The 24,904-nt window shown below is 40.9% G+C and overlaps 1 protein-coding gene across 5 annotated transcripts in view; it reads left to right on the forward strand.

Annotated features, from left to right (window-relative positions):
- Positions 1-24,904, forward strand: part of CCDC141 (coiled-coil domain containing 141) — a 154,291-nt gene that overhangs the window by 38,060 nt on the left and 91,327 nt on the right. For all 5 annotated transcript variants that reach the window (XM_054044492.1, XM_054044489.1, XM_054044490.1 and 2 more), the window contains 3 exons: positions 160-268; positions 6,852-7,105; positions 19,354-19,473. In XM_054044492.1, the coding sequence (XP_053900467.1) occupies positions 160-268; positions 6,852-7,105; positions 19,354-19,473 (483 nt within the window). The remainder of the gene's footprint in view (positions 1-159; positions 269-6,851; positions 7,106-19,353; positions 19,474-24,904) is intronic.

A 24,904-nucleotide genomic window follows, 5' to 3' on the forward strand; every position in this document is an offset into this window, starting at 1 on the left:
TATACTAGGAAGTTGTAATTGATAGTCACCAGAAATATTTGATACCCTTCTTTGCTAGTCTGAGAATTTGTCCCCAAAGGCATAGGTTAGATGTGCTGTGACATTCTGTACTCTAAGGATTGTTGTATTATGCTTTTTCTCTTTGTATTCCTAATTTAGTTTGCTATTAAAATAGACCAAGTGGAGGATTTCCTTCGGAATGCCCAGGAGTTTGAGAACACGGAATCTTTGAAAAAGCTCCTTCATCAGCATGAGCATCACACAAAAGGTAAGGAATGGATTTTTTTCTTTGGCCAATAGCTCACAGACAGAGTTAGCCAGTTGAATTTCTAGGCTTTGAAAGATATTTTTGGTTTTCCCAAATAAATTCTTCTCTCATGAAATCACATTTGCTATGGTAATTTTTTTAATTGCAAAGAGAGCTCAGAGTGAGTATTGCTCAGTGCTCGGCAACGTCACACCTGCTAAATACGGATTTGACAAGCATTGTTAATTAATAATGGTTCCCTAAACAACTGTTCCTGCTCTCTCTCTTCTCCCCTCTGCTGCCTCCCTATTGTTTCCCTTACTTCCTCTGGCTCCTCTAACTCTTTCCCCTCCTGACTTCCCCACACTACTTCATCCAGCTACCCTTTCCTGTGGGGTGAAAGTGGAGGTGGGGAGCATTCTGGGTGGCTACCAGCTGGCCTGCTATAATCCTGTGCCCCAGGTTTGAGCTCTTCTAGAAGGTTGAGGTGGGGAATGATGCATTGGTGCGGATATCTCATAGCAATCCCCCAGCCTCTTGTGTGTGTACACGGGGGAGTACTGTCTGACATATGCAGCCTCCTACATAACAGTTGAGCTTTTGGAAGTGTATGGGGCAAGAGGAGTGGAGTGGGCTGGGAAATGAGCTACTGCTGGCCTCTAGACAACCTCAGACTCCAGCTGTCTGTATTGGCTTCCCTGGTGTATGCTTCTGGCTTTGTAGAGCTGCACGCTGTATAACTCCCTTGCTGAATTGTCTTGTCCCCATGTGCAGGGAGGTTCCATTAACAGCCTAAAGTGAAGTTACAGGCAGTCAGATGGCAGCCAGGAAATAAAGTCCTCTACCCCACTTCACCTCATGTAATTCTCACTTGCACATCTATGTTTTCTTCATGATACTAGACACATTTCTATAAGAAATGCAGCAGATGGGTCATTAATCTTAAAATCAAGATCTTTGTGTGAAGCATTTTCTGCCATGCCAACATACTAATCTTTTAAAAGTGGGAGGCAGGTGCCTTCCCACCATCTCAGAATCAATCTCTTTGCACAACTAAGTACAATTGCAATCTATTTTAAAAGACTAATCCCATATAAATCTGTTTTTTTCCCCCACAAATCCATACACTCCAGCCATGTAATTTTAACTAAATGTTAATGGAAACCTGTTATAGGAAACCTAACTGGCAGAAAATATAAACTGCAGTTGATTGTTCAGTAGTAGAGTAGCGACTTGAACATTTTTGCATTGTATAAGAAATCTAGCTGCTTCAAATGCTGGCACTCTGAATCAGATGCAATTCTACTCAAGAGACGTTAGTGAATTGAGCCCAGGTAACTTTAATATGGTCTTGGTGGTCCCAATTCAATCTTTATTGAACTGAAGTGCTCATCACACAGCAATTTTAGCTTGGAATATCTGGCAGTGACCGATTGTCATTGCTGAAAAGAGGGTCCATAATTGAAACAATCAAATGAAATTGTTTTCCAGAGGGAAGATAGTCATCCTTCTCAAGCCTCTTACCTATAGGGATAGAAGAGGTAGCAAATGCTCCCTTTCTTCTTTGTTTATATCTTTCCAAAGTGCTAAGAATTTGGAGGATGGATAATCATCATTAATGAAAATCATGTTTGTATTTGTCTCTATGAGAAAGGCACAGCCTGCTTACTCAGCAGTAAAGTTGCTGGAAAGAATGTCCTTCTTTACAAAGTGTTGGAGCTACCAGGCTATGGTGACGAGTCTCTTAAGTTTAAAAAGTAAACGTAGCCGTGTGCCAGGAGCGCACCTGATTGGGGTGGGGAAATGAGTAACTTTGCTTTGGAATTATCCCTGTTAAATTCCAAGCTTTTATTCTAACATTTATGGAGAAACCTCCTAAGAAACAAAGGGTTGGTCACTTCATCCAAAAGTAGTAGCAGACTCAGGACAGCTTGTGCAAGATGTCATCTTGTAATAAATGTTTTGTGTACTACTGTCCTCTGCTAGATGGATTGTTTCAGACTTGTTCAGATGTCTATTAGAGTTGGTTGGAAATTTTTTGATGAACATCTTTCTGTTGAAAAATGCTGATTGGCCTAAATCAAAACATTCCACAGGTATGTGATGATTTCAGTGCAATACAGATGGAAACAAGGCAGGTTTCCTGATGGCTTGGCAGCCCAAATTTACAGGCTCACAGATCCTTGGTAGCCTCTCAGGTGGCCTGCCAGAATTTCCAGACTCCCAGACACTGGGGCAATCCTTTTAGTGGACTGCTGGGGCTCCAGACAGCTCAGGGAGTCTCAGAAAGATTTTGAAAAGTTCAAAATAAAGTGTCATTTCACCTGTTTTCAAAATAAAATGTTGGAATTTACATTCAATGGAGAATCCTGATTTTTTTTAATTTTTGGATTTTTCCATGGAATGGGAATTTGTTTCCCGACAGTTCTAGTGCTTATATTGAAGGTTCTTTGGGCTCAGCTAGAGAGTGGAGCTTCTTCATAGCTAACTATGATTGGCCTTGGAAATGCCCGCATATTTCTCTCACCACCTCTACTCTGAGGAACTGGACTCTCAACGAGTCCCCCCTCAAATACACCCATATTAGTGACAAAATCATTTCCATAATACTTAGCCTGTCACTTTGGCCTTGTTCAGACACATTCCAAACCCCTGTGCTGGCTTCCCCATATGCGCTACATCATAGTCAAAGACAGGAAGCTTGAATTTGAAGCCCTACATAGTCTGACTTCTGTCAGTCTCTCTGCTCTTGTCACCGTTCATGCTCTGAACTCTCGCTTTCTGCTTTTCACAAGCTGTATGCATAACTACCCCTGCAGGCACTTTTCCAATGCTCATCTACACATCTTATTGCATGCTTGAGACTCCCTTCCTCAGTCACCACATCACTCTCTCCTTCAAATCCCTCCTGGAAATACCTTTATTCCAAAAAACCTAAAGCCCTAGTCCTGTCCTCATTGAAATGCCTGCTAAGGGTTCTTGTGCTGCTGGACAATAGAAGAAATGCAGCTAGTGGGTCAGTGAAGTATGCTGATCCAACCTGCCATGTGTGTTGGTGGAGGGCATCGATGGGCAGCGACTCCAGCTACAAATAGTACATATGGATTATAATAGCAGTTGGAGCTAGGTAGTAGAGGTACTCCCAATCAGAAGAAGGATTCTGTCCTTCCCAAACATCTGTATAGTTATTGTATACAAAGCCTTTACTTGGGTTTTGTACAGAAGATCAGAATTTCTAGAGGCTTCTGGTCCACAGAGAAAGCAAGATAGGCAGTTGTTATTCTGCTTTGCAGTGGTCTGCAGAAACCTCTTAGTCCAAATGAAATAAAAGGAACTAAACCTTGAGAAAGCAGTGCCACTGTTGAGTTTGCAGGCAGCTTTCATATCATAGGTCAGTACAGAGAATGTCACCTATGGAATCAATAACTCATTGTTCTTCACAAGATGTTTGCGAGTGCTTTGTCTAATCGAATTATGAGGCCTCCCTCAAGTTTCTTGGAAGACTATTTCAATACAGACAAACTTTACAAAGTGCACTTTCAGGAAGTCATCACCTTTTATTGCATTAATATGGGAGGTGTATGTACATATACACACATTCTCTTATTCTAAAATAAATATACAGAGAGAGAGAGATGTACCCCCCCCCATATGAATGCAATAAAAGGCAGTGACTTCCAGAAAGTGCTGAGAGAGAGGGGGATGTAGGGTTAGAATGGACCTCAAGAGGTCATCTAGCCGAGCTCCCTGAGCTGAGGCAGAACCAAGTATACCTAGATGATTCCTGACAAGTGTTTGTTCAACCTGTTCTTAAAAACCTCCAATGATGGGGATTCCATGACCTCCTTGGAAGCTTGTTCTAATACTGAACTATCCTTATAGTTAGAAATTTGTTTCTAATATATAACTTAAATCTCCCTTTTTGTAGATTAAGCTGATTACTTCTCATCCTACCTTCAATGGACAAGATCACCATCCTTTTTATAACAGCTCTTAACATAGGCCTGGTCTACACCTACAACTTATGTCGACCTAGCTACATCACTGAGGGCTGTGAAAAATGTCATACCCTGTGTGATAGTTAGGTTGACCTAACCCTCATTGTAAACACAGCTAGGTCAAAGGAAGAATTCTTCTGTCACCCTAGCCACTGCTGTAGACACAGCTAGGTTGATGGAAGAATTCTTCCATCGACTTAACTACTACATGTGGGAGAGGTGGATTACCTACATTGATGGAAAAACCCCTTCCACCAATGTAGGAAGCATCTACACCACAGCAGCACATCTGTAGCACCATAGCTGTGCTGCTGTAGTATAGACATATCCATATTTAAAGACTTATCAATCAGGTCCCCCCTAAATCTTTTTTTCTCAAGACCTCATAGGTCAGTTTGTCTAGACCTTTGATTACTTTTATTGTTCTCCTCTGGACTCTCCAGTTTGTTCACTTCTTTCTTAAAGTGTTGTGCTCAGAACTGGACACAATACTCCAGCTGGGGCCCCACCAGTGCTGAGAAGAGTGGGACAATTACCTCCCTTGTCTTACATATAATACTCCCGTGGATTCATCCCAGAATGATATTAACTTTTTTGCAATTGCATCACATTGTTAACCCCAAAATCCTTTTCAGCCTAACTAGTTATTCCCCATTTTGTAGTTGGGGATTTGTTTTTTCCTTCCTGGGTGTAGTATTTTGCACTTGTCTTTATTTAATTTAATCTTGTTCATTTCAGACCAATTCTCCAATTTGCCAAGGTCACTTTGCATTTTAATCCTATCCTCCAAATCGATAGCAACCCCTCCAAGCCCCGCGTCATCCACAAATTTTATAATATTCTCCATTCCATTATCCAAGTAGTTACTGAAAATATTTAGTAGTTCCAGACCCAGGACAGATACACACACCCCTGTTTGACAGCAAACCATTGAAAAACCATACATTAAGAGTAGTTATCAATCTAATTTATTCTAGATCACATTTCCTTAGTTTGCTTACAAGAATGTAATGCAGGACTATATCAAAAGCTTTATTAAAATCGAGATATATCCCGTCTACTGCTATCCATTAGGTCAGTAACCCTGTCAAAGAGGAAATTAGGTTGGTTTGGCATGATTTGTTCTTGACAAATCCATGTTGACTGTTACTTACCATCCTATCCATCCTCTAGGTGCTTACAAATTGCTTGTTCCAGTATCTTCCCACAATTAAAGTTACGCTAACTGGTCTAATATTCACTGGGTCTTCCTTTTTCTCCTTTTTAAATATGGGTCCTTCTCCAGTCCCCTGGGAACTCACCTTCATGAGTTATCAAAGATAATCGCCAGTGGTTCCAGGGTTGCTTCAGCTAGTTTCTTAGGTCCCCTACAGTGAGTTTTATCAGACCCTGCTGACTTGAATACATCTAACTTATCTAAACATCCTTTCCCTATTTTGGCTTTTATTCTTTTCCCCCTTATTATTAATATTAATTGTATTGATCATCTGGTCACAATTTACCTTTTTAGTGAAGACTGAAGCAAAACAGGCATTAAATGCCTCACCCTTCTTGATATCATATGTTACTAGCTCTCTTTCCCTGTTAAGTAGAGTACACGTTCCTTCATCTTTCTCTAGTTCCTGAAGTATTTATATAACCTCGTTTTAGAGGAGCAGACTCACCCCTGCAGCACCTCCTGCTGGTCACTTCTGGGAATTAGCTTTTCCAGCATCCTGGAGCACCCCCTGCAGGCTGGTGATCCGCCTGTCCTCTAGACCCCATGTCCCTCCTGGACCCCAGTGCCCTTTGCTCTGGGTGCTGCCCCCTGGCAGTACCCACACACACTGGGTCTCCCCTCACGGGGGAACCCCCACCCACTAACCCCAACTCAGTACCAGGCCACTGCCAGTCACTATCAAGCCCCTGCTCCCTGGGGTCGACTGCAGTATAGGCCACTCATCACAGGCAAGGTTGGGTTTGGACCTGCTGCCTTGGCCTACCTCTGGGCTGTCCTCTGCAACCCCCAGTACCTTTGGCCCAATGCTAAGGCCATAGCCTGGGGCTTTCCAGGCTGGAGCTCCCCAGCCCTACTCCACTCAGGTACCCTGTAGCCAGGCCCTTCTTTCTCTGAGTGCAGAGAGAGACTGTTTGGACTCCCAGCCTTTTTATACAGGCCAGCTGGGGCCTGATTGGGGCATGGCCCAGCTGTGGCTACTTCCCCAGTCACCCCAGTAGCTTTTCCCTTTGCCCCAGCCTTCTGCCAGGGCTGTTTTAAACCCCTCAGGCAGGAGCAGGGTAACCACCCCGCTACACTCCTATTATTGCCTTTTATGTCCCTGGCTAGGTGTAACTCATTTTTGCCTTCACCTTTCTGATTTTGTCTGTACATGTGTATACTATCCTTTTGTACTTATTGTCAGCAATTTATGCATGATTCCTCTTTTTGTAGGATTCCTTTTTGATTTTCAGTTAAAGAGCTCTTGATGAAGCCATATTGATCTCGTACCATTTTTCCACTGTTTAAATATATATATATATTTAAATATGCTAAAAGAATGCTTTATAGATTGAGTGTATTGATTAAAATTAGCATGTTTTTTTCCTGTGTAATCTTATTCTTACAGAGCTCTTGGAAAAGTCACTGGCCCTTTTAAACAAAAGCCATGAGCTGACTGAATTCATAGAAGAATTCAAATCTGATGGGCCTAATGTAAACCCTGAGTTGATTCAAGGAGCCCACAGCAGCTGCTTGAAAATTGGCAGTCTCCTTGAACTGCTGCAAGACAGGAGAAGGCAACTGGACAAATATCTGAAACAGCAATGCCAAGGACTAGAGCAGGTTCTGCAAATTTGTCATTGGCATCACCAAGAAAACCAGGTATGATATACAACACTTAGGCTAGCCACAGTAAAATCAGGAAACTGTTATATGTTGTGGGGAGAGTTACAGGAGAAGGGGTTCCAGTGTATTTGGATGATAGTTTGCCTCACTGATTTGTTTACTTTGATTTATATTTTAAGCATGTCTCCCTACACAACCTTATTTCTGGCCTTTCCTAACTTTTTTGGCTGCTTGATTTTGCAACCTAAATGTTCTTTTAATGTAGTTTTTTTAAAATATAATTTTCTAAGTTTAAAAAAAACTGAACTCCCCCACAGAAATCCTATCATGTGGAATCATAGTGACCCCTATACACATGGGTTATCCACAGGGTTCAGACCATTAGCTTCACTGCACTTACCTCTATATCATAAGTTAATGGAGCAACTGGTGACTACAGTAGTCTGTCATCTTCTTTGTGGATCAATCAATAGAAGGAGAGAGAGAGAGACTTTGCCAGTGGTTTCACAGCTATTTGCTAAAAGCAGAGGAATACAGAAAACTTGGGACTCCTCAATTCAGTGCCAGCTTCTGGAGGGGAATGTGTTCTAGTGGTACTCTCCTGTCTCTCTGCACGCTGCCTGTTCCTTTCCCTTCTCTTGCAGTCAACCAGTTCCTATTTCCATCCCACTCTGCTCTTATCCAACTTCCTCCCCCACCCACCCCAGTTCTTGCCCTCCTCCCCCTCTGTGTCTATATACACCCAAGCCACTTCCTTTCTGCTCATCCTGCCTCCTCGGCTTCCTCCCCCGTTCTGTTTCTATCCTCCCACCCCTCTGCATTCAAATTAGGCAGGGCCAAGTCCTGCTCAACTCCTGCATCCCTGGGGTGGAGTTCGCTCAGTGAGGATGGAATCTTTGGGCAATGTGGCTGCCAAACTCTAACAAGTCTCTACTGAGTATTCTGCAAGCAGAGTTTTTTTAAAGGCTTGGAACTTGGTCAAATTTGGGTGAATTTTCATAGGAAAAGCAAACAACACATCCTGATACCAGAGCAAGCTCCCTGCCAAATTGCAAACCCTTTCTCCAAAGCACAGAGGTGATAGAGCTTCTCAGTAAAGCAGTTAAGACTTTTCTTTTAAACATGGACAAAAAAAGTATTTTTCCTGAATCTTGTTCCCTGGGCCTGTCTACACAGTGGGGTTTATTTCACACTAACTGCAGTTTTTTCCAGTTAAAATGGGCTCACATTCACCCAATGTGACTCTCTTTCTGAATCAAGTGGCCAATTAATATGAATTGGATAATCCACTTTGAAAATGGATTAGGTTCATTTCAGAATGAATTTGTGCAGAAAAAAGAAGCATCTGTATTTCAGATTAACTTTTCAGTCCTCCTACTTGTATCCCACTCTGCATTGCTTCACACTAGGACTGCCCTGTCTGTTTACCTGTGTGCCCTCTAGTGCTCTGGGGTCAGGTTGGCCAGATGTCACCGCCCTATTTAAACGCTGGCACACAACTAGGAGGTCCCTATTTGCAATTACATGGTACTAGAGCTGTATATCCTTTTCAGTGTAATCAGCATTATAGCAGCCATGTCTGGTGGTGCTGCGGTGCAGAAGTCATGGATTTCCTTGCTATCTGGGGTGAGGAGATGGTCCACTCCTGTCTTAACAGCAGCTGCCATAATGCAAAAGTACATGAGCATATAGGAAAGTATATGACCAAGAGAGGTCACTCTCAGGACACAGCTCCATGCTATTGCAAAGGAAAGGACCTTTGGCAGGCTTATAAAAAAGACCAAGGGCAGAAACAGGACTTCTGGCAGTGCTCCATTACTTTGAGGAGCTGGATTGGATTTTTGTCAGGAAGGCCACCACCGAGCCCCAGTATGTTCTGGAAAGTGCTGAAAGCACCAAAGAGGACCCCGACCAGGACTCTGATGAGGAGATTTCCCCTGAAGGCCAGGGGAAATCTAAGAGCCGGAGCCAGACCCAGAGAAACAGGCAGCATCTGAAACCCAGATGGACTCCCAGCATGATAGTGCTGAGAAGGGGACCTCTGCCAGTAAGTATTATGTGCTACATTACTATAAAACTGTATACGTCATTTTAGCAAATGCTTGGCCCAAGTGCCTGGCGGACATGGCCATTTTGGGCAAATGTGAGCTAGGAGCCTTTCCGAGCCTGCTCAGCTTTACCCCGGCTCCCAGCATGCTCAAGACGGTGGCCACATGGGGAATTCCAGCTCTGCAGGGATTGGTTCCCTGATATTTTCATTTCCCACTGCCCACTACCATGCTCGCATCTACCCCCGACAACCTCCCTTCCATTCCCCATGAACCACCACAGGTGAGTGGAACATTTTGTCCCCATTGCCTTGATTAAACCAGTGGTGCCACAGTAGTTTTGTAAAACAACATTGTAGTGTAGCCATGTTTACTGAAACATCAGTTTCAGAAAAAATACGGTATAAAAAATACTGTTTTTCACAATGCCCTGAGCTTTCCACTGTCTTAGCATTTTATGAGGTATATTTCCCCAAAACAGAGACACTAAATCACAGAGATTGTAAGGCACTCAGCTAGTTGTAATCAGACTCAACATCATTAAGCCCTCAGGTTCAGAACATACAGCAGAGCGGTACTTATTTAGCAGTGCATTTTGTGTATCGAGTGCAGGTAACAGAAAACAGAATTTAAGGCAAAGATAATGCTGTATTTTGGCACAAACACTGCAAGACACAGCAGCCTTCTCAGGGCTACCTTTGTAGGTAGAGTGGCCCTTCCTGTCCTGCAGCACTTCTGGAGGGACCATTCTCGTGAATAACATCACTGCATATCTTCCGTCTGCCTGTTGCCCTTTTGAATAAGCCACTTCACTGCTTCTTGGTGACTCAGATCAGAGGAACATCTTCCAATGTAAGGACTGCCTGCAGAGTTGCCCATGCAATTACTAACCTGCCCTCCTGCAAACCCTCACCCACCCACCTACCTTCTAAGCCCTCCAGCCCATCTAACCCCCCAAATCCTTCTGCCTAACTCAGGTGAAGTCCAAGCCCAAACCTCCAAACCCTGCTGCCAGTCACCAGCCATGCACCATACCAGCAGCCTTGGATTAGAACAGGGTTCCTAGGCAAAGAGGAAGTAATGTGGAAATGTCTTAACATTTGCAAGTTGCCCCTAGACTGGGAAGAGATTATGGGAATGGCATTCCAAAACTGAGGAAAGAGTAATTTCATCATTGCTGCCCTGGAGACCTGAATTACTTCAGTAACTGCTTTTTCTGTTTGTCAGCTACCCTGGCTTCTGTACGTGACACCCTGCAGCCACTAAGAACAGAACCCTTATTAACTGCAGAGTGCCTGACTAATCTCCAGGGCAGGAAAAGGAAGACCAAAGATGAAATGTTTGGGTACCTTGAGACAGCATCCTAGAAGAGGGATAAAAAGAGAGGAGTGGAGGGAAGTTCTCCTTGTGTAGAGGTGGAAGAACAGAGAATTGGCAAGAGACCCCATCAAGCATGACATGGACAGGCAGAAACAGCTCCTGAAGCCGATGCAAAACCAGACTGTCTTGATGAAGAACATTTTGGGACTATGTTCTGCCATAGCACCACAACCCCAAGTGCCTTGTTCTGTTCATTCCCCCTGAAGCATCTGGCACCGGCCACTGTCAGAAGATAGGCTACTGGGCTAGATGGACCGTTGTTTTGACATAGTATGTCCAGTCATGCCATGTCCTGTAGCCTATGGAGAACAATGGATATTGGGAGCAGCAGTACATTCTTAATTCTCCTGCTACAGGTAGTTCTCTGAAGACAGTGAATTCTGGGATCCCTCCTTCATCCCTACAATAACAAATTATAGTTTCTTCTGGCACCATTCCATACAGAGGCAACAGTCAGAAATCCTGCATGTACACATGCTTGTGAGCAGTACAGCACATATATGTGTACTCCACACTGTATGGCATGGGTCCACATCTTCACTGTAATCTTGTCTAACGTTTGCACTAGTTTATGTAACAATGGATAAAAGTTTGCACAGTTTTGTTCAATCCATGATTTTTATATTGGCATGATTTAATCAATACAGGTTATTTTTGACAAGATGCACCAGAGTTTCATAAAATACACGTCCCAGAGACCAAATAAAATGTCCTCTCCAAAAATCATTGCACAAAGCATTTTTAAAAAGCAAAATACACTTCTGTTTCACTAAATTCATACACATAGAGTAAAGAAATCCAAGTACAATGTGTAATTAAATTACATTGCCACATTTCAGCTTTTAGCCTCAAAGTAGGAGCATGGGGGATCCTGATCCTATGGCCCTGATGATTTGCTGCAGTTTTCAGAGGAAGCCTTTCTGGCTGATGACAGCATTCAGCAAGTCTCTGCACTTCTGCCCTCTACCCACTGATGAGGCTCTCGCCCTTGCTCTCACAGAAGTTGGGCAAAATACAGCAAGAAGGTATCCCATCAGGTAGATATTTCTCAGCAGCCTCCAGCCTCATCATGAGACAACTCCATCTCCCTTAAAAATGCATACTCCACTGTCATTTTACAGCTGCTCAGGGTCTGTAGTTGAACAGGTCCTTCCTCTTGTCCAAGTGTCCAGTAAATGGCTTCATAAGCCAGGGAAGCAGACAGTAAGCTGTGTCTCATAGAATGACAGAAGGAATGACAGTACCACTTATATACATAGTAGCCATGGGAGCAAACTTTCCATATTTCATTAAAGACAACAGATGTGAGTTTCAAAAGATCCTAGCAACTTGGACCTTTTCAAGACCACCCCACATTAACACTGATGAATCTTCTAGGGCCTAGAATCTAGGCCTTGGAGCTCCATGGAGATGCACCCCTTTCTGCTGATGAACTCTGAGGCCTGGGGTGTGAGTAAAGAATAGGTACATGGGTTTCATCAATGGCTCCAATACAATTCAGAAATTCCAGCTGTGCAAATCTATCAATAGCCTCCTGTGCTTTGGCAAGTCTTGACCCATGCTAGCAGCACCTTTGTAGCAGCACACTGCTCCATGACAACAGCCTGGACAGTTGATCTACCAACACCAAATTGCTTGCCTACTGACCGGTAGCAATCTGAGTTGGCAAGTTTCCAAATGGTGATGGCCACATGCTTCTCCACTGACAGAAGCTCTCATGTTGGAATCCTGAAGGATGAGTTCAGTGTAGATCTCTAGGAAAGTGCCCTTTATCACCCAGAAATTCTTCCTCCACTGCAGGTAATCACTATTCATTTCCACCAGTCAATGCTGCTTTCATGAGTCCAGAAATGACACTCAGTCAAGTGAAGCTGCTCTAGGAAAAGTTTTTCCACAATTAGCTGCTTGATTTCTTCCTCCTCCTTTAATGAAATTAGGTTGACAGTGCAGTGGATGGCTTCCAAAATGACCCAGGTATGTGATCGCATATACATGTGCAGCTACCTCTGTGTATTAACGAGTGCCTGGACCATGGCACAAAGCAGAGTTCCCTCCATGCTGGCTGACAGCAGTTTTGAAATTGGCCCTGACTTGCAAAAGATAAGTGAATTATAAGATCACAGGAGAGGAATCATGAGAATTTGTTACTGTGACCCTAAGTCCCAGAATTCTGGGAGCTTGCAGTAGGTATCTGACAGTGCACCACCCCAAAAAAAAAAAACAAAAAAAACCTAAAATGCATAAAGCCCAATAGTGGGACAATACACCATGGGATTCCAGCCAAGAATGCCTAGTGCTTACTCAAAACAAAAAAGTCAGTACCAGATGTACACACTGATTCAGTGAGAAGTAGGTAAAAGCAGCCATGTGGACGCAATTATCTTGGAATTGTTAGAACATAAGAAAGGCCGTACCAGGTCAGACCAAAGGTCCATCTAGCCCAGTATCCTGTCTACTGACAGTGGCCAATGCCAGGTGCCCCAGAGGAAGTGAACCTAACAGGCAATGATCAAGTGATCTCTCTCCTGCCATCCATTTCCACCCTCTGACAGACAGAGGCTAGGGACACCATTCCTTACCCGTCCTGGCTAATAGCCATTAATGGACTTAACCACCATGAATTTATCCAGTTCTCTTTTAAACTCTGTTTTAGTCCTAGCCTTCACAACCTCCTCAGGTAAGGAGTTCCACAAGTTGACTGTGTGCTGCGTGAAGAAGAACTTCCTTTTATTTGTTTTAAACCTGCTGCCTATTAATTTCATTTAATGATCCCTAGTTCTTGTATTATGGGAATAAGTAAATAACTTTTCCTTATCCACTTTCTCCACATCACTCATGATTTTATATACCTCTATCATATTCTCCCTTAGTCTCCTCTTTTCCAAGCTGAAGAGTCCTAGCCTCGTTAATCTCTCCTCATGGGACCCGTTCAAAACCCTTAATCATTTTAGTTGCCCTTTTCTGAATCTTTTCTAGTGCCAGTTTCTTTTTGGAGATGAGGAGACCACATCTGTACGCAGTATTCGAGATGTGGGCGTACCATCGATTTATATAAGGGCAATAATATATTCTCAGTCTTATTCTCGATCCCCTTTTTAATGATTCCTAACATCCTGTTTGCTTTTTTGACCGTCTCTGCACACTGCGTGGACATTTTCAGAGAACTATCCACGATGACTCCAAGATCTTTTTCCTGACTTGTTGTAGCTAAATTAGCCCCCATCATATTGTATGTATAGTTGGGGTTATTTTTTTCCAATGTGCATTACTTTACATTTATCCACATTAAAATTTCATTTGCCATTTTGTTGCCCAATCACTTAGTTTTGTGACATCTTTTTGAAGTTCTTCACAGTCTGCTTTGGTCTTAACTATCTTTAAAATTAACTGGTAGAAATTTTATGACAAAGTATCTTTTTTTAGACTTATGCATATGCATTTTTAAGTACTGGTTCTCATAGCCTCACGGCAAATCTGAAGCCTAATATTTTGCTCTCCCTGTGTGTGCCGAACTCCCATTAATGTCAAGTGGAGTTCTACACATATAAGGAGAGCAGCCTATTGAACTCTCATTGACGCTAATGGAAGTTTGGGAGACATAGGGAGAGCCGCATATTGGAGTCAAGCCTGCTGTGAAGATATGAGAGTAGATTTTTACCCCTAATACTGCCTGTGTTCTTTTTAAAGGACAAGTATAAAGCACAGAAGTCTCCCTGATCTGGTTTTGAAAGAGAAACTAAGCAAATGTAAAGATTACAATATATATTTCCTTGCCCCGAAGAACTAAAAATGCAACACCTTCGTTCTGCCTTGAATTCGAATGTGACGGTCTGATAAGCATAATCATAACATGTTTTTCTTTATCAGTATGTCAATATGTAAAAATGTACCTTGTTTTACATTTAAAGAGCTATCCTTCCTTTTCAGATACCGCAGCATCTTATTTTGCTGATAATCTCTTTCATTAATGAAAATCAGAGGCAGATTGGGCTATTTTGTGCATAATTAATTTTCTCGGCAAGAAGATTTATTAATGTAATTTTTCTCAATTGTGCCAGTAATGCATACATGAGACAAACAAATAAATTTAACTTAAGCTATTCATGGTCCCTTGGTAAAAGGTTGTGTCAAGGGCAGAGATAAGAGCTAAGTCAGATTTGTGGGACAGCATAACACACCCTCATCTGTAGTCCATGCAGACACAGAAGGGAAATGATCCTTCTTTTTAAAGGAAAAATATTAACTAACGGTAGTTATCAGTTGTGTCGTTAAGAAGGTAGAACTAACAGCCCTGTCACCTCTTGATGCTGGAATTCATTTGCTAGCAATTTAATTGATGTAAAAATAACGATGGCAGTGCAGTCATTTAAAGGTTCTGTTGAGGGATCTTTACCTGAATGAATGTAAACCCACTCTTTTCTCCTGCTGATCTTTACACGGTGGGCTTGGTTAATAGCTGTATGTTCTTTTTTACTGAAAGATGTTCAGCATGCAAGACTGGGGAAGTGATTTGACCACTATTGTCTTCATGATACAGTTTGGGGCCATAGCTGTGTTTGGAAGCTGTTTTCAAATATAGGCACAGGTTTCCATTTTTAGTACCAGGCACAGTATGAGCTGAGCAAACCATCAATGTCAGCATGCACAAGTATAATTGGGAATCTCCAACAGTGACTAATGCACCAGAACTGCTTGGATTTATGGAAGAACTGTCTAAACAATCTACGTATGCTCCTGATAGGCTCTTTTCTGATTTTCCAAAAGCTGTGTCCCCTATGGTCTCTGCTGCTTCTGCTGCCCACTAGAGTGAAGGAAAAACACTGAGTTTCAACACTGGCAGGTTAGAGACAAACCTAGACGTTTTCACCTAATTCATAAGCAATTAAAAATGTGCTAGCTACCTGGGGTAAAATCTTGGCCCGATTGAAGTTAATGGGAGTTTTCTGAACACCTCTCCCCCCTGCTCCTGGTGTATTTATAATTCTCATCTCCTGTGATGTCATTTATTCTACTACTGATATACTAATGCATACACAAATGTTTCATGCAAGAACACACCTTTCACAGATCCATCACTGATGAAAATTAAGCTTGTATTCTTGACCAATTTTTTTTTTTTTTTTTTTTTTGCATATCATCATCAGACTGGGATCAATAGTAATAATACCCAGGACTTTTCATCTTCAAACATTAAACTCTCCCAACACTCCTGTGAGAGACAGAAAGAAAAGATTGTCTTCCTATTAGAGAAGGGGAAATAGAGGCAGACTTGGGATGACAGAAGTCAGTATCAGAACCAGGAGTGAAACTCAGAACTTCTTAGCTAAGTTCTCTAGGTTTTGTGTCTCCTGCCGTTGGATTCCTTATTCTAATTTTAACAAGTCTGCTATTTATGTTATAGGAGAGAGAGGGTGTTTTGCAGAAGTGGAATAATGGAACAAAATCAAACACATTTATTTATTTATGGTCAGTATTGGCAAAATTGTCCTGTTGCAAAACTCCAATGAAGTGAAAATCAATACTGTTCTAGTTCACTGACTTTCAAATTGTCTGATGCCATGAACCCCTTCTCTAATTGTTGAAAACATCATGGACCCCCCGTGCATTTACACTTGTATCAGGGGAAGTCCAGGCACCATGTGATCTTTCCAAAAGCCCTTTTTGGACACAGTTTGACAATGCCTATTCTAGCTGGCACTATTTTAGGGCTTATCTACATGGGGAAATTTGCTGGCAGAACTCTACTGCTATAATTATATCGCTATAGTTATAGTGGTATAACTACAGTGGTATCATTCTAACAGTATATTTTTGTTGGTGTCCCAGCGTATAAAGCTCTTATTGTTCAACAAAAGCACTCCTTCATGTTTTACTTCAGACAGTTACAGAAAACTACCTAATCTCCTCCCTGTTCACGTATTTTCTATTGTCTCCGATCTTTATCTTCACTACAGGGTTAACTCAGGTGATTGGTACCTAGGTCTGAACAGCTGGATTAGTCTAGCCCAGGTGTGAGCTGCCACATGGCAAAGCCTTACCTAAATTATTATGTCCTTACCAGTGCTGTGCTCATCTGTGTCACTAAGACTTCAGGGGGCATGTCCCATAGTTATCCTTTAGCAAACTAAGCCACTCTATGATGCTTTTCCAGTGACTCATGGGAGCATTTGTCTGTCCTTGGCACAAGGGGGGAACTGTGGGGAGGCACTGGAAGACTGTCTGCACTTGAGTGGTTTGGCCTGTGTCCTGACTACAAAGTGGGCAGGTTTCAATCCCAAGTGAAAGCTTCATTCAGATTTTAGCCTAGGGCCCCAGGCAAGCCAGCTATCCTGGGTTTAAAGCACCACTGAACTTGGATGAGATGTTTTTGTGTGTGGATGGGTAAAAGTTAGGGGTAACACTCATGGAAGTGCTTAAGATAACTCTGCAATTACCATTTTTTAACTTATAACAGTTTCCAGGTACAGATAGGAATCCTTTAACTCCTACTTCCATGGGTAATTTACAGAAAATATTGTGGTCAATAGCATGCTGTAAGGCAGTCATGCACTCAGGGTTTTAAAAAATTTAGTGGTTTTGTTTATCAGGCAATCAACATGCCCTGTAGCTTGTGCACAAAAAACAAAAGCTTACCAAAAAGAAATTTCTGAAAAAATAGAATTCTGTGGGCGTCTGTCTTAAAAAACACCAAAGATAGCTCTGACATAATCTTACACTGCTAATATCACTCATTGACATCTGCAGTACTTAAACCCCAACTGCTTACACTCTTGATAATTAAAATAGACATTGCCAAGTGGCTAAGGGGTGAGCTTCTTACTGTAACAGAGTTAAAGATTTTATTACTCCTCTGCTCAAGCCTATAGAAGCATGAGTTTGTTTTGGCAAACAGCCAGTATTTTCCATAGAAAAGAAAATTGCCTCAATTTACAGGGAAATTCTTCTTTCCCCTGTATCATACACTTTCAATTTTATTTTGATAGATGCGAAGTGCATGTTTTGTATGTCTTCTTCCAGTATAAATGTTTTCATAATTTTGCATTGGTAAGTGTATGTTTGAGGGGATGAGGAAAGGAAAGGCTTCACGGTTCAAAATTTTGGTCTGATCCCTATGTTTTAAATTTGATTTGATTCAGTCAGGTATGTAAACATTACTCCAAGACTCCATTGGGCTTCCACGCATCCCTTCATTCTACGTAATCAACTTTCTTCCTTATAGGTCTGTCTTCATCAAAGGGTGACTTGTACAGCTCTAACCCCATTTTTGAGAGCACAAAATAACTAGTGTCATGCTGTATTCCAGAGATGGGCCTGGTCCAAATGCCTCTAATGCTGATCAAAGTGTCAATCTGAACTTTGTGACTTGGGTCCACCTCTACCACAAACCTTCCACTGAGAATGAGAGCTTGTGAGAGCTCATCTCCCCTTGAAAATGAAAATATCATATGCATTACCAAATGTGAATGGCTTTTGTGACAATAGTTCTCACTTAGGATGACCAGACAGCAAATGTGACAGCAAATCAGGACAGGGGGTGGGAGCCTATATAAGAAAAAGACCCAAAAGTTGGGTCTATAAAATCAGGACATCTGGTCACTCAATTCTCACTTCACACTACCTTGGTTTTTGTTCAAATAATTAAAGAGAATTATTTTATGAATTGTATTTTTTTGAAGCAGGGCACATACAAAACTCCCATATGTTTTTGTTTGTAACATATATCACCAGGATAGTGTGCAGAAAAACGAGGTCCCCGGTGTATCAATAAATAACTTGGAGGCGCTTAAGAAAGTAGTTTTGAGACTCTGCCATCAAATTAAAATTTAATTACATTAATAATCTGTTTACTTTCCTAGCTCCGTTGAAGTCCTTAGGTAATTTGCCCACTGTATTATTTCAGATGTGTTGAAAGCATTTTTTGTTATAAAGGTTCTTTTGCTTTTTAGAAAAATACAGAATGAAATAAAATTTAAAAAAGGCCTCCACAGAAGCAGATCTCAGGAAATTCTTAGAGACATGCTTTCAAGTCTATATTCTTCCTACTGTACAAAGGAGTTTTAAATGTGATACATAGAATATGGTGGTGGCTTTGCAAGACTTGGAAAAGATTGGAGCAGGTCTTGTAGGTACTAACTGATTCCCAGTACTATTTTAAAATGCAAAGCTTCGCTCAGGGATCTTTGCCATGTGTTGTTCACAAAGAATGTATAAGGTACCTATTGTGCATCAAGTAGAAGTACATGCAAGTCATTCTGTGCAATTTATGAGATACATTAACTACTGCATTTGTTTGCTCAATATTCTTGTTACAGTCAATCTAGCAAGCTGTAATTGTTTTTTGGAATACAAAAGATTACTCTATATAATGCAGTACAGTAGCTTCATTGAATTATTGAAGTTATAGTTAGAAAAGACCTATCAGGTCATCTAGTCATTGCTTTTTATGCATCATTGTAAATATGTTCAGATTTATAGTCACCTACTGTACACGAAAGAGCATTTTTCCTAGGAAAAATGTATGATTTCTTTACCATTTTAGACTATGTATGTCGTCTTCCCCATGTTACTACTACCTGATTTTTCTTTTCCTTCAATCTCACCCACTGTACTGATTGACAAATCATTAGACATACTTTATGAAAAACAAGTCTTGTTTTGTTACATATATTCCCATTTCATGTAGGTATATGAACTTTTGAATTAAAACATGAAAACACAGTGCTATGTATCTAAAATTGGGGCTTAATTTATAGACAAAGTTGGTTTACTTAATACACCTGAAAGGTTGGACAATTATTTCTCACCTTTTGAAATTCTTCTCAACTCTTGAAAATCTCATTTTTCTTTTTTATCTAGGTAACATCTTGGTACAGGAAAAATATGAGTGATTATCTACATAAGCAAAATCTAGGCTCATCTTTAACAGAAAATGAAGAGCTACTTCATGAGCACATGGAAATGGAATTCAAGGCTAAGGTAAGAAATATGAAAATATTAAAGGAAAAAACTAACATACATTTTATATATATATGTGTGTGTGTGTGTGTGTACAGTCTGTATGTTTGTGTATATGAGAAAGAAAAGTTTTATTTTAAATATAACTAGTATTACACACACAATGTTCTTGGTGCCATTTTTCTCACCCTAGCTTTTCCTCTATTCATGAGACTATAAAGCAATGACAAAGTAATTGTACATTTTGTTTAACTACCACCTTTCAATATAGTGGCCAAATAACTAGATGTGTTGTTTAGAAATAAAAACAACATTGCAAGGGCTTAAGGGAAGTAGTTAAACAATTTGGGAAAGTTTTGATAATGGTAAAAATAGGTGGCCAGTCACTATTACAGTAATGCTTTGTCACTGAAATCTGCAGATCATGTGGCAACAAAGTAGGTATAACATAGGTTTCAACAGGAATTTTTAGCAATATGTCTGAAATAACATGATGGGACAATTTTATTTCTCTGCTGCATAAATGATGAGGGTGGGGTTAAAGATTATGTTGATATGAAAAAGAAATGTATTTACAAACCAGAGAGCATAAATATTAGACCTCTCTTGCAGTTACTTAATTTTGATGTAAATGTAATAGTGCTCTGAAGTGCTGGTACAATATAGTGAAAATTGCTCGGTGTGCCATTTTGGACTGGTTGTGTTCAGAGAACTTGGCTCACAGAGCAGGCCTGTTTTGTGCTAAAGACCTTTGTTCATATAAAAATGTAAGTTTTTGAAAGGTGACTGAACTTACCAGACTGACGAGGTTTCTGAATGGCTGGAGTTATATCTTCTTTAAGCTTTAGACCATCAATTTGTTTCTATAATTTATAGTTATCTGCTTCAGTGCTACCAGGTAAGCAGGGAAAAATGCACTTCTAATGCCATCCCAAGTATCTCATACATCCTATTTGAAGTCACAGTATTTTTTTCTAGAAAACATTGGTTCTTAACGGCATATCCCCACGTTCTGCTGCAGGCTGCACACTGCTGTGAATACTAGCAGTGATGGGGTTAAACAATAATGATTGAGTCACAGGGCATTTCCAGAGGAATATTATGACCTGCTGGGAGAAATTGATGGTCTGGAGTGCCATCAAGGATCACTGAATCGAGCTAATCGTTAATCCCAAGGAAATTCACTGCACTGAAGTTGTTATTGCAGTTTACTATATCAGTTGAAGAAATACCATAACCCATGTTTTAAAAAATAATAAAATATGCATTTTCAGTCTGAACAGCAGTGGACCCTGAGGCCTCAAGGAACTATCACAATAAAATAATTTTATTTATTTATTGCTTATCTAAATAACTCTTCCCCTATATATTAGCTAATCAGGTTGTTTGAATCATCCCACAGTATCTCATTCTTCGTCTAATGTTGATTAGCATTGGAAGCTTTCCGTACAGAGTCATAACTTAGTGCAGCTTACCTTTATCCTTCTGTTGTTATTGTTGGCAGCATGTTCTAGCTCAGGGAAATCAAGTGGACTGAGTAGATCTTGCGGAATATATGCCATGCTTCTGATGTGAAATGTGGACACACAAGCTAGCTTAAGCTGCACACAGCAAATGTATTGAGGAAAGATGAGCTACAGGTCTGTGTATCTGTTTCCTTTTCATTGTACTAATGATATTACAAGCAGTGGGAAAGAGAAATTTGACACTTTGCTACATTTTATTTCCAGCTTGAATATTCAAATGAGTGTTTCTGTAAAATTTGTTAGAATGGTAGAAGCTTATACTAGACATACTGATGTTTTGCCTCGATGGCAGAAGCACACTGAAACATAAGCTGATACCAAGTTCAGAGGTGCTGCCAGTTCAGGCTAAATAATATCAGCACAGTTTCTTCTACAGCACCTCCCTGTTCGTGACTCCACAGTGGAACATGTCCTTGTATCTGTAAGTCCCCAGTCCCTAGTCTTCTGTGAAACCTTCCATCTGATATAAGGTTATCATCTCTTATCTCCAAACTGTGATGTCCCTTTAATGATGTAGCAGGCTCATTTCTGTATCTCAGGATCCACTAGTCACACCATAACTCAGTTCGATGAAGGCCAGCTCTGATGGACTTCTCAAAAACAATTTACACACCCACACAGGCTGTCATTTGAAATGTGCTCCTGCCCTCCCCTTCCATCTCTCTTTCCCACATATACATGAACATGTATAGGATGACCATGCATCCCGTTCTGGCCGGGACAGTCCCTTTTTATAGCCCTGTCCCAGCCATCCCAATATTTTTGGCAAAAGAGGGCATTTGTCTCATTTGCTGTTGCCAACTGATCAAGTTGGCAACAACAAATGGGACAAATGCCCACTTTTGTCAAAAAAGTGGGGTGTGGTGCAGAGGAACCTGCACGCGGGCAAGTGGAGATGCTAGCCCCGTGTAGGGGGGAGGCTGGGCTGAATGAGGGGGCAGGCAGGGTTCCAGCGACCAGCAACAGTCTCAAATGGGGAGCTGGCAGGGTTCAAGTGACCAGTGACAGTTGGGGAGGGGCACCTCGGGTGAGCAGCTGGGTGGGGCCTCAGGGGGCAGGGCCTCAGGCTGGGGCCAGCCCCATGCAGTGTCCCATTTTCCCTTTTGGAAATATGGTCACCTAAATATGAGCCTTTTTACCACTTTTTAAATGCTTATTTAAATGTCCCCAAAGAGCTATGGCCTCAACCTTCAATTGCAGGATTTTGAATCTGCAATATTTTGCAGCTCTTAGGACAGCCTCCAAAATCTGATGCTCTCCCTGGATAAGATCACTATATTTTAAATTTCTGCACTGTACATGCAATCCTGTTCTGATTGTTTGTAACTGGAGAAAGCTTTCTTCATGCTAAATCACGTTTTGGTTGTCATTACATTGTAGCAGCTCCAGATGTACGTCTGATCATCATTTCTGGTATAGTTTACAGCAAATGCTGTGCTAGGTTCGATTATCATTACAGTTCAGTCTCTCCTGCCTGGTTTGCCAGCTGTTACACTTGCAGATTCAGGGTATTGCTTAATGAAGTATCCTTTATTAGTACTTTTACAAATTTAAAATATGTATGTTTATAAAACTTCACTATGAAAGTGTTACAGGAAGCTCAAATCTCTGCAGAAAAACACATCCTACTTCCCAGAACTGAGCTAGAAGCAAAATTACATATATTCATAGATTTTTAGACCAGAAAGGATCATTCTGATCCTCTAGTCTGCTGACTAAAGAATTTCACCAATAATTCCTGCATCAATCCCTTATCTTGTGGTTGAGTTACAGTTTATTTCTCAAAAAGATACCCAATCTTGATTTTAAAACTTCAAGCAATGGTGAGTCCATCATATCTTTGGTGAGTTGTTATAATGGCTAATTACCATCAGCGTTCCCCTTACATTTTTGTGTCCTATTTATTGTCTGAGTTTGTTCAGCTCCATCTTCCAGCCCATTAGATCTTGTTAATGCCTTTGTCTGCTAGACTGAGGAGCCCTCTACTGTCAGAAATCTCCCAGGGTGTATACTTGATCAAGATCCCTTTTACCCTGATGCTTGATAAGCTAGATAGACTTAGGAAACTCATTCGCTTTAAGGCAGCTTTTCCCTTTCTCAAATAATACTTGCCTCTCTTTTCGGAACCCTTTCCAATTTTTCAACATCCTTTTTGAAGTGTGAATGCCAGAACTGGACACATTATTCCATTAATGGTCTCACCAGTGCTATAGACATAAATAATATCCATTATGACCCCTAAGTCCAGAGTCACTCCTTCACTGGATGCAGTCCTCCATCTTCTAAATGTGATCTACATTCTTTGTTCCCAGATGTATGAACTTGCAGTTGGCTGTATTGAAATACATGTTATTCAAATGAATCCAGCTTGCGCAGGGATCCAGATCAGTCTGTAATTCACCTGTCATCATTTACCATTCCACTAATTTTTGTATCATCTGTGAACTTTATCAAACAATTTTTTTGTATTTCCTTCCAAATCATTGATATAGATCTTGAATAGCATTGAGCCAAGAAATAGAGTCGTGGAAAAATAGAACACTAGCATTTCGCGCTGCTTTCTGTAGAACAAACATTTTTCTCTAAAAGAATTAAGTCTACATTCACATTGAAAGACTCTTAACGTATATCAACACTTTCAAGTGCTACAACTATCCAGCCTAATGCACTTTTGAGAGGATGGCAGTATCCCCGAGGAGCACTATTTTGCAGCACAGCCTGCTACAAGATGCTCAAATAGAGATTAGTTTGCTTTTTTGAATGGCAGAATTGAACCCTGTATTGTTGTAAATTCCAGCCGGGAGCACATGCTTAGAAACTGTGTAAAAAATGTGCCTACCCCACATTCAGGTCTTTGCTGAGCACCTTGTATTTTGGAGTTACCTGGGTTGTTTTCAAATTGATAAAATTATTGCTACATGCCATTCTTTTCCTAGTCTCTGACCTGTCTGTTGCTTGAACTGAACATTCATTATATATCATGACTGCTTTACCAGTGATACGTAATGAAATTGAAAAACACCCACAGAAAGTATTGCTTTAGTAAATCAAGCTCACATTATCTGGGATGATTACTAGATGAACCAAGAAAGCTATAAAATACTATATAAGACGACGGCACTGCTGCATATCATCGTATTTAAACAAAAAGATATCTGAAGCTGAAAAATCTCAAAGCAGAAGTTGTCTAAGTCTCCAAATAGTAAAACAACTATATTAATTTTTCAAAATTCTTCTATTTTCTTTTAATGAACAGCTTGTTTTGTGTGTCTGATTCTTTACTGTTCTAACCAATTAAAAGCCGGCATCAGTTTTTGCAGCACATAAATTGGAAGCAGTCTCATTAGTAATAGGAAAACAAGTAAAATTGAATTTTTCTGGAATCATCATAACTATAGTTAGAATTACTTCCCCCACTGGAACTCTCTTTAGTCTCCAACTTGTGTTCTAATTAAAAAATGATCAGTGTTCTGCACTAACTTCAGAATGTAGTTTCTATCACCTCAGAATTAGGTATAGGAACAGTCATAAATGCAAGTTCCTGTCAGATAATATAGGGAAGATGCGGGAAGATCCTTTCAGTTCATGTTTGAGAAATACTGTAAGGGGGACTTTAGATCAGACCCAGATAAGTGTACTTTCTGTAGCTTTGTGGTTAACTGGAGAATGTCTGAATAGTCCTTAAAAGGCACCAATAACTTACTGTCTTAGTTGCCTTCCTGGAAAATATCATAGCATTCCATCAACTCAGTAATAAAATGTGCTCGCTGCATCCTTCCATCCAGCTAGCTGGAAGAAAAGGGGCATTGCCCCTTTAAAGTGTCCCCTACAACAGGTGGGGAAGAGAGAGTTACTCAGGGGCTATCTAGTAAGTATTTGCAGAGTTTGCTCTTTATACATACAAGTATGTGATGTTGTGTGGGCCT

This window comes from Malaclemys terrapin, chromosome 11 (genome assembly GCF_027887155.1).
Source record: "Malaclemys terrapin pileata isolate rMalTer1 chromosome 11, rMalTer1.hap1, whole genome shotgun sequence".
Classification (NCBI taxonomy): domain Eukaryota; kingdom Metazoa; phylum Chordata; order Testudines; family Emydidae; genus Malaclemys; species Malaclemys terrapin.